This window comes from Mus pahari, chromosome 18, assembly GCF_900095145.1.
Source record: "Mus pahari chromosome 18, PAHARI_EIJ_v1.1, whole genome shotgun sequence".
NCBI lineage: Eukaryota > Metazoa > Chordata > Mammalia > Rodentia > Muridae > Mus > Mus pahari.
In genome coordinates this window covers 49,367,028-49,376,828 of record NC_034607.1, presented here as the reverse complement: position 1 = coordinate 49,376,828, position 9,801 = coordinate 49,367,028, and the positions used below count along the sequence as shown (strand labels likewise).

Genomic DNA, 9,801 nt, shown 5'->3' with positions numbered 1-9,801 from the left:
CTGCCTCCCGAGTGCTGGGATTAAAGGCNTGCGCCACCACATCCGGCTAAAGCTAGAGCTTCTTGATGAAAGTAGCTCAGTAGCGTACGTATGTACGTCTTGGACGCTTCTCTTGCTGTACATGATTCAGGACTCTGATCCCTGCATTGAAGATGCCCAGGCTGGAGCACCAGGAGTTCATGACCAGCCTGGGCAACAGGAAACTGCTGGCTTACAGGCAATTCTGCCAGGCTCCTCCCAAGGACCTACCTAGCAAGCTTAGGTTACACCTGCCACCTGCCTCGATGACCGACCCCCAGGTGCAGGCCTGGTATGAAAGAACTGCTAGTCACCTCAGTTCTCTCTCCCTGAGTTCCCATGTGTTCGGGCCAGTCCCTCTCTCCCCATCTCTGTCCTTTTCTGCCCTAGTGCCTCTGGTTCCCGTCCACCTGCCTCTACCCCTCTCTAGACCCCTCCCCTTAATACCAGGTTTCTTTGCATGGTGTGATTTCCCATGGGGCACCTTGGCATGAGCCCACCAGGTACCACCCGCTCTCCCACCTACCCTCCGTGGGAGGGTGGATCGGGGAGCTTACTATATTTCCTAACAGAAACCCTGTCTCAAAACCAGAAACCAGAACCAAAACATCAGAAACTTCTCTTTTTTACTTTCCCCTAATCTGTGCTCAGATGAAATGACAGTAATCTTTTGGAGGAAGAACATGGGAGAAAAACCACATATACATATAAATTTATACATACTATATTGTGTTTATTTTCATTTCCTGTTTTTCTAAACCAGTGTATACCACAGTTCTTGTTTCATTCAATAATACATTTTTAAGTATTTTAGGATAAGTGGTTGGCACATAGTTAAAGGCATTAAGTAGGGGGCTGGTGAGATGGCTCAGCGGGTAAGAGCACCCGACTGCTCTTCTGAAGGTCCTGAGTTCAAATCCCAGCAACAACATGGTGGCTCACAACCATCCGTAACAAGATCTGATGCCCTCTTTGGGGTGTCTGAAGACAGCTACAGTGTACTTACATATAATAAATAAATAAATCTTTAAAAGAAAAAAGGCATTAAGTAAACAATTGTGGAACTAATGAGTCTCTAAACTGTCTCAGGTTTATGCTAATACATAACATTACTATTCATCAAGTACTTTGGGTTCATTTGTTTGCCTGTTTGGTTTGGATTTTTTGAGACAGGGTTTCTTTCTCTGTGTAACTCTGGCTGGCCTGGATCTCTTGTAGACCAGGCTGGCCTCGAAATCAGAAACCCACCTGCCTCTGCCTACCTAGTGCCAGAATTAAAGGCGTGTGCTCTGGCCATTTTCTTTTCCTTTCATTTTTGAGAGATGAGTTGTCTCTCAGCCTGGAACTCTCCAAGTAGGTTAGCATGGTTGGCTGGTGCGGGAGCCCCAGGGCAGGATTATCAGCCTGAGCCACTAAACCGGTTTTTCTTTCAGATTCTGGGAATTGAACTCAAGTCCTCGTGCATGCAAGTCATCTCCTCAGCCTCTCATTTTGTTTTTTTGTTTTTTTGTTTTTTTTTTAAGACAGTCTCAGTAATGCAACGCAGGACAGACTCATATAGATATCATGTGCTTGCGTCAGTCTCCCAAGTGCTGGTGTCACACCGCCGACTCATTTTACAAATTTGTGTGTTGTGGGGAGGGGTGGAGGCTGAGACTGGCTGACACTGGGCTGCCCTGCGCCGGACTCTAGGCATGGACCACCACGCCCAAGTTAGCTATTCTTCCTTCTAAAGCTCGAGGAGGAATATACTAATTCACTAGCGGATGTGAAACACAGTGCTTGGGAAACTGAGGCAGGAGGATTGAGATTTTTGAAGTCGTTGTAAGCCCAACTCAAACAAACAAACAAACAAAAATCCCTAGTACAGTCCTAAATATGAACAGGAGTCAAGTGACACAACTGGCCTGATCTTCGAGGCTCAATGCAATCTGAAGAGACGTGCCATCTTTTATTCAGTGATATTGGTCAGAAATCTTTATGAAAAGTCAACAAATATTCAGATGCCTGCAGAACTCTGTAATTAGCCTGGAACTGAAAGTAAAAATCACCTCTCAGGCCCTTTACCCAGTAACCCTTAAAGGGAAGTGTACGACAGATAATGCCACAATGCTCACCTTGTTGAGTTCCTCTATCCTTCGGATTAGGTACGGGTTGCTGGAGGAATTCTCAAAGTAAACGTAATCTGCAAACAAAGACGTACAGGCCTTTTCAACCAAGAGCTCACATGTGACAGCACAGAGCAGTTTTTTTGTTTTTTGTTTTTCTTTTTTTGTTTTGTTTTTTGTTTATTTTTCTTTTTGTTTTAGACAGGGTCACATGAGATAGCTCAGGATGTCTCAGAGACCTTGCCTCGTTAACCAGACTGGCCTCAAACTCACAGCAGAGACCTGCCTGCCTCTGCCCAGGACTGGGAGCACTGGGATTAAAGGTGTGCCACAATCTCTTGGGCTCCCTACACATTAGGAAGTAGGCAAGCCACTGTAAGGCAACCTCTGGAAGCTGTTCCAAGTGTATTACTTTCCTACAATTCCCACCCCTGACTAAGTAGCCCCAGCTCATCTAGAACTAACTCAACACCCCCCAGCCTCACACTCTCAAGTGGAGATTAGTGGTATGTACCACGAACCACATCCTGCTTACATTTCTATTTCTCTTAGAAATAGCAGTCCAGGCTGGCAAGAACTGGCGAAGTAGTTGAGACTGACCTTCAGCTCCTTAGCTTCCTGGCCCAACACTTACAGGCTAAATTTACTGGCATGTGCCACCATGGCCACCCTTGAATTAATTATTTAATTTAAAAAAAAAAAAAAGAAAGAAAGAAAAGAAAGAAAGAAAAAGCATGACTTGCTGTAGCTGGGGGGAGTGGGACACAGGGAGGATCAAAAGGCAGAGGCTGGCCTCGAGTTACATAGCAAGACTTTGCCTCAAAACAACAACAAAAAGCACAGGTCTTAAATCCCAGCACCTATGGGGCAGAGGCAGGCAGATCTCTGTGAGGCCAGCCTGGTCCAGGAGTGAGTTCTAGGGCAGCCAGGCCTAAGGAGGCACCTCACCTCAAACTACCAAACAACCCCACCACAACATGATAGCCAGACCCCTTCATCACTATGTATCAGAGCCCTCCAATGCACCCTCCCATGAGTGCCTCACCCCTCCAATCCAACCAGCCCTGAACAACAATTCTTACATAAAATTGTTGACCTGAGACAAATCAGGAGAAAAAGAAAGGCTTACCAGCCCAAATTCATTTCAAACATCAACTTAAAAAAAAAAAAAAAAAAATCGGCGGGCAGAGTGTGTACGGGCAAGTCAGGTAACAAACTTTTTCTTGCTCTACCTGGGATGGTGAGGAATAGGGGCTGGGTGTTGGGATTTTGTTTTTTTGTTTTGGTTTGGTTTTTGTTTTTTTTTTTTTTACCCTTTTATTATATTTGATTCAACTCCATTTAGACCCTTCTTACAAAGAAATCATGGCAAGTTTTCAACCAAACGTACAGGATTTTTCCTCTACAGAGTCGCTGGAAACTTCCCACTATGTGTTTACCTGAGAGACTAGACTGCACAGTCACGGTCTACCTAGGCGGCTCTCTCCCAGCCCTCTGCTGCTAAGTGGCCTCATTTAGCCAGGCCATTCCCCCACCATCATCCATCAGGAGCTCTCGGCTAATGAGCAAAGACGGAAGAGCGAGTCTCACTCACAAACACGCCACTTATCTGAATTATTATTTTACCAGGAAGGAGGGAGGGAGGGCGTCGTGAGCAGGGAAAGTTTGTTTGACCTTATTTCTCTCTCTTGTGCAGAAGGCTGGGGAAGACAGACAGCAGAGCCAACGTCCAGGCTGAGCTCTACTCCCTACCTGGGGCTGCGGCTTGATCCCTGGCCCCACACACCAGCCCCACTCTCAGGGGGGCTGAACGGGAAACCGAAGGGAATGGGGGTGAAGCAGCGACGGTGCAGGGCCCGGGCTCTGCAAACAGGGCCTGTCGAGCTGTGCCCCTACCTGGGCCACCATCGCCCCCCAGCCCACGCTAACACAGAAGCAGAAGCCGGGGGGTTGGGGTGGGGGGTGGGGGTGCTCGAGACCCCCCCCCCGGGTGCCCAAAAGCCACGCGAGGGAAAGACCACTCGGCTAGGGGGCTTGCAGGGGCCCTGATCCTTTGGGGCGTTCGTAAAGGGGGTGTCCGATGCGTGTCCCCAGAAGAGGCCTGGCCCCGAGACGCCGGGCAGGAGCGCTGGGGGAGGGGAGTGGGGGTGGGGAGCCCCCTGCGCCCCGCCCGCGGCGCCCTCAGCCCCGGGCTCCCGGGCTGCTGGCAGTAAAGCGTGCGCCGCCCGGACCCCCGCTCCCACCGCCCGCTCCCCGACGGGCCGGGAAGGGCCGAGCCTTCCTACCTCCGACCCGGTACATGTTGGCCGCCATGTCCGCCCGCCCGCCCGCGGAGCCCGAGCCGAGCCCCGCCCGCCGCCGCCGCCTCAGCCTCGACCGCCGCCGCTGCCGCCGCCGCCGCCGCCGCCGCCTCGCCACGGGGGAGGGGGAGGGACGGGGAGGGGACACCGAGGGAGGGGGCTGTGCCCGCCCCCAGCGCCGGCAGAGCGACGCCGAGCGGGCCCGGGAGGCCGGAGCGCGCGGCGGGAACGGGGCGACGGGTTGCGGGGAGCCGAAGACCCCGGGTCCCCCCCCCCCGCACTAGCCTCGGGGTAGCACACCAGGGTCAGGGGCTGTGGAAGAACCAGGGTGGGGGGACAGAGGTTCAGCCACTCCGAGCGTCTCGCTCGCCCGCGTCACCTGTCCACCTTGGGACAGGTTCTCCTTTCCTGCCTCTGTCCCCGGGGACACCCCTCTATATGTGTGACCTCAAGCACATGAACGCCCTTCTGGGTACAACTCTCCGATGCAGCCAATGCAAGCGACAGATGCTTGCTTGCGTCCCTCCCTCGTGGTGAGAGGACGTTTGGTGGCTTTAGAGCCTACAGGCCCTGGGGCCAAGAAGACCCTCCGTGTTTGCAGCTGGCTCGAGTCTGAGACCCAGCTAGGAAAAGAGCTGGAAGCTGGCTTTCTCACCCGGACCACACTGGCAGGTCTGTCGTGGCTGTGCCAAAACTGAGCTGAACAAACCCGACTCCCCCACATCCTCTGGCCCTGCCTCCAAACAGGCTCTGTGTACAGCCTGTGCTTTGACCAGGAGAGGCCTTCAGCACAAGAGGACTTCCTTTGCTGGTAGAAGAACATGGTTTCCACAATCTGCAGTTTTTCCCCCATCAAAAGGAGGAGGTCGTGTCTAACAGCTTGGGGTTGCTGGTCAGCTAACTAGTTTTATGTCAAAAAAGCACGCCCTTGCCCCAAAGCCCCGTTTTTGTTTTTGTTTTTGTTTTTTGCATTAATGGGGATTTGTTTTTCATGTTTGTTGGCTTGTTTTTAAATTCTTAATACATTTATTTACAAAACTATCCATCCATCCATTTATCTATCATATGAGGGCATGAATGCTATGAGATATATATGTGTAGGTCTATCAAATGAGTTGAGATTGAACTCATAGTCAGGCCTGGCTGTCCTGAGCTACCTCAGCAACATTACCTGTTTTAAGATGGGTCTCAGCTCAGGCTGGCTCTTGTAGCCTCCTGCCTCAGCCTCTTGAGTGCTGGGTTATATTACAGGTGTGGGATCACTTGCCCCATCAGAAAGCTCTTAAGTGGTTAGTTTTCCCATGCTGAGTAGCTATAGATCCCCTTTTCACATTCCTCACACCCTCTGTGAGGGTTTGCGTATAGACGATCCTCATAGTACTCAACACCTGTAACCCTAGTATTCCCTGGGCTAAGGTAAATACCTGTAACCCTAGTATTCCATAGGCCAAGGCTGGAGGCGCTCCAGTTTGTGGCCAGCTTGAGATACAGAGCAAGATCTTCCTGACTGGCTCTCCCCAATGAACACATAACTTCTTTTAGGAAAGCCAAGGCATTCCAAGCTACACTCAGGCCTTGTTGCACAATAAACGTTGGCCTAGTATCGTGGGTTGGAGTGCCTGGTGATGCTGATTTAAAGGGTCTGTGCCAAGGTAGGAGTTGTCCCGGGAAAAGAAGACTGCATTTTGATTGATGTTCCTCTATCATACAATACTGAGAAAAAGAATGTTATGAATAGCCGAGGCATAAACAAACGGACTTTTGCCAGTATTACACTGATTGTTCGATGGCCTGTTTTCGCATCTATAAAATGGAGACATTAATTCCACTGCACAGGTGTGCTAAGGATCTGAGGCAATATCTGAGGATGATTTGTAAACCAGACAGCTTAAAGCACTATGAGAATAGCAGGTGTCTGCCGATCCCTTTGTACTCTGGAAAGCCTGAGATTCGTTGGTAGCTTGCAACTGTGAGCCCTCAGCCCTCTGGCCAAGGGAAGAAAACAAAAAAGCTCCGGTACAGTGACAGTTTAGCTGTTATTTATCATAACTCTTTCACTGGGGATCCTACCAAAAATACAATGTGACTTCTCTGACACTACTCTCCATTTCTGACTGACACACGGCAGCTGATAGTTCACCTGGAATAGTATTCTGGCATCAGCACTAATCCCTCTGGCCCACAACACTATGAAACACAAAGTCTGTCTTCTACTAAGAATGTCGCCTGAAAATTCAAAGAAATGGATCATAAGTTTTAGAAGGTTTTCTCATTATTTTTAAGTAATAAGTGAACAAGAGTGGGCTGGAAGTACAGAGGAGATGGCTCAGCAGGTAAAGATGTTTGCTCACAAGCTTGGTGACTTGAGTTCCATCCCTGGAACACATTGGAAAGAGAAAATTAATTCCCAAAAGTTGTCCACAGAGCCCCACATGTACATCATAGATTTCATACATGCACACATACACACATGCACATCATAGCCTACATACATGCATGATACACACATGCACATCATAGCCTACATACATGTACACACACATCATAGACTTCATACATGCACATATACACACATGCACATCATAGCCTACATACATCTCCACACACACATCATAGACTTCATACATGCACACATACACACATGTACATCATAGACTTCATACATGCACACATACACACATTCACATCACAGCCAACATACATGCACACATACACACTAAGTTCTTCTTAAAGTCCAGTTGAGGGGTAGAGGCAGTAATAGCAGGAGTTCAAGATTATCCTAAACTGCATAGCAAATTTGAGGCTAGCCTGAGCTCCATAGCTGGGTGATAGCTGAATAAGATGTGACTGGAACCTACCATACCTAAAGCTCTAGGTTAGATTCCCACTGGTAAATAAACCAAGAGTGATAGCCTATGCTCCTAACCCCTCACCCAGCCCTTGGGTTAGAAGTGGAGGTAGGAAGGCAGTAGGAAGAAGAAACTCAAGTTTTCCTTGGCTTTCATGAAGCCATCCGAGACTACATGAGATTCATCTCAAAAGCAAAATAATAAGTTAAAAAAAATCCTTCCTCAAAGTATTTCTGTATTCTTATTACTTCCTTGTCTGCTTGTCCCATTTCCTCAGGTTTTTTGAGGTCTCTATACTTACCACAACAAATATGTGAAAAGTGCTGAGAACATTTCCCATGCCTGTCCACACTCAGCTTTTCTCCTTAGGAGCAGTCATCGCCTGGAGCCCCCATTAAAGACTTAGAGACCTGGGTCAGAACAAGAAGTAATGGTGGTGGCCAATTCAGACTCCCCTGCCTCCCCTGTCCCCCCCCACCCCCCGCCTCCCCTAGATTCTCTGTGTTAAACTTCTTCTACCTCCAGCTCCAAAACAAGCTCCTCTATACAGGAAATGCTCAGTATCTTAAAGAATGGGGGAGGGAGGGTGACTCAGCAACCAGAGCATGCACTGCTGTTCCAGGAAACCCTAGTTAGGATCCCATCTCAGAGGACCCGCAATTGTCTGTAACTCCAGCACCAGAGTATTCAACACCTTCTTCTGACCTTTGCACATACCTACCCTCACATGCACATGCCTACACACAAGCACACAAACATACACATAAATAAGAACAAGTCTTAGCGCCGGGCGTGGTGGCACACACCTTTAATCCCAGCACTTGGGAGGCAGAGGCAGGCAGATTTCTGAGTTCGAGGCCAGCCTGGCCTACAAAGTGAGTTCCAGGACAGCCAGGGCTATACAGAGAAACCCTGTCTCGAACCCCCCTCCCCCCATAAAAGTCTTAAAGTAAAATAAATAAGTAGATGGGGGCTGAAGTTGTAGCTGGGTTGGTAGAATACACACCCCACATGCGTCTTCATCCCCAACACTGAATAAGCCCAGGTGTGGTGTCCCATGTTAAGGACTTCATGTTTGTTATGTCACATTTCTCTCTGACCATTCTCAAGCATCCCTAAAGAAGCGATGTCCCCTAAAGCATGTCAGTGACACCAGAGTGACACCATGGTCTCCCCATGGACAAAGCTTCCTAGTATGGCTGTTGTAATTAAAGAAACACGTGGAAGGCATTGTTTGAGGCCCAGAGTGTTCCATCTGTTGATCTCTATAAACCCACTCTTTCATTTGCAAGAATGCTGCAAATGAGCCAGGTGTGGCAGCATATGCCTGCCATCTTAGCTTTCTGGAGATAGAGGCAAGACGACCAGCCTGGGCTACATGAGACCTTATCTGAAAGAAAGACAAAGAAGAAAGAAAGAGACAGGGTCATGTCACTGCCGAGAAGGCTCAGTGGGTAAAGGCACTTGCCACCAAGCCAGAGGACCTGAGTTCAGTCCCCAGGCATACATGATGGAAGGAAAAGCAACTTCTGTGAAATTGTTCAACCTTCCACATGCATGCCACACACCCATGCATGCCACACATACATACATAGGCACACATACCCCCCCACACATAATATACTCACAAACACACATAGACACACACACATACCCACACACAAACATGCATATACATACACAAACATAGATACATACATAGGCACATAGACATACACACTTATGCACACACATATATACACACATGCCCAAACACATACACACACATAAACATGCTCATGCACATATACACATGGGTACACACACAAATAAATATAAAAATAAGAAAAGAGACAGGCATGGTGGCACACATCTTTAATCTCAGCACTTAGGAGGCAGAGGCAGACAGCTTTTCTATGAGTTTGAGGCCAGCCTGGTCTACAGATCGAGTTCCAAGACAGCCAGGGCTACACAGAGAAATTCTGTTTCAAAAAAGCCAACAGATAGATAGATAGATAGATAGATAGATAGATAGATAGATAGATAGATAGATAGATAGATAGGAGAGAAGGAAAAACAAAAGAGAGAAGGACATAGGAGAATAGGAGAGAGAATTGGGTTTTGTTTCAGCTTAGGAATGGAGTTCTTTTTGTCTTAGTTTGGTTTTTTTCCTTTAGTTTTTCTCTTCGGGCATGGAATTTTTCTTGGGGGAAAAAAAAAAAGAGTGTTCTGTGCTCTGGCCGCAGTCTGGGAGCCTTGTGATATTGAACCTAGGAAAGGAGCCTGGGGGCCTCGGGTGTAATTAATCTGAGGCTGGAGCCCAGGCGTCGGGGAAGAAGCTGTACCGTGTTTGTGTTTCTATGATTTATCACCCCCTCCCTTTCATTAACTTACTTTGTGTTTTAGCAAATTCCTTTGGAAAAGTCCAGCCTGTCTCAGATATTTTTAGGGAGGCCCTCAGCTGTAAAAAAATGGACAGATGAATCCTAGAAGAAAGGCAGGTGACATCAACAAGCAAAACAAGAATGTTCCTAGGGGGAGGGGAGC

General features: G+C 48.3%; 1 protein-coding gene across 5 annotated transcripts in view; it reads right to left on the bottom strand.

Moving 5' to 3' along the window:
* Mta3 (metastasis associated 1 family member 3) overlaps positions 1-4,525 on the bottom strand; it is a 121,834-nt gene extending 117,309 nt beyond the window's left edge. For 3 of the 5 annotated variants that reach the window (XM_029531305.1, XM_029531307.1, XM_021217431.2), the window contains exons 1-2: positions 4,412-4,460; positions 2,136-2,203 (exon numbers count right to left, since the gene is read on the bottom strand). In XM_029531305.1, the coding sequence (XP_029387165.1) occupies positions 2,136-2,203; positions 4,412-4,439 (96 nt within the window). In that variant the 5' untranslated portion in view covers positions 4,440-4,460. Of the gene's footprint in view, positions 1-2,135; positions 2,204-4,411 lie in introns of all 5 variants that reach the window. The other 2 variants (XM_029531306.1, XM_021217433.2) reach the window with 1 other exon arrangement.
* Between the last annotated feature and the right edge of the window lie 5,276 nt (positions 4,526-9,801).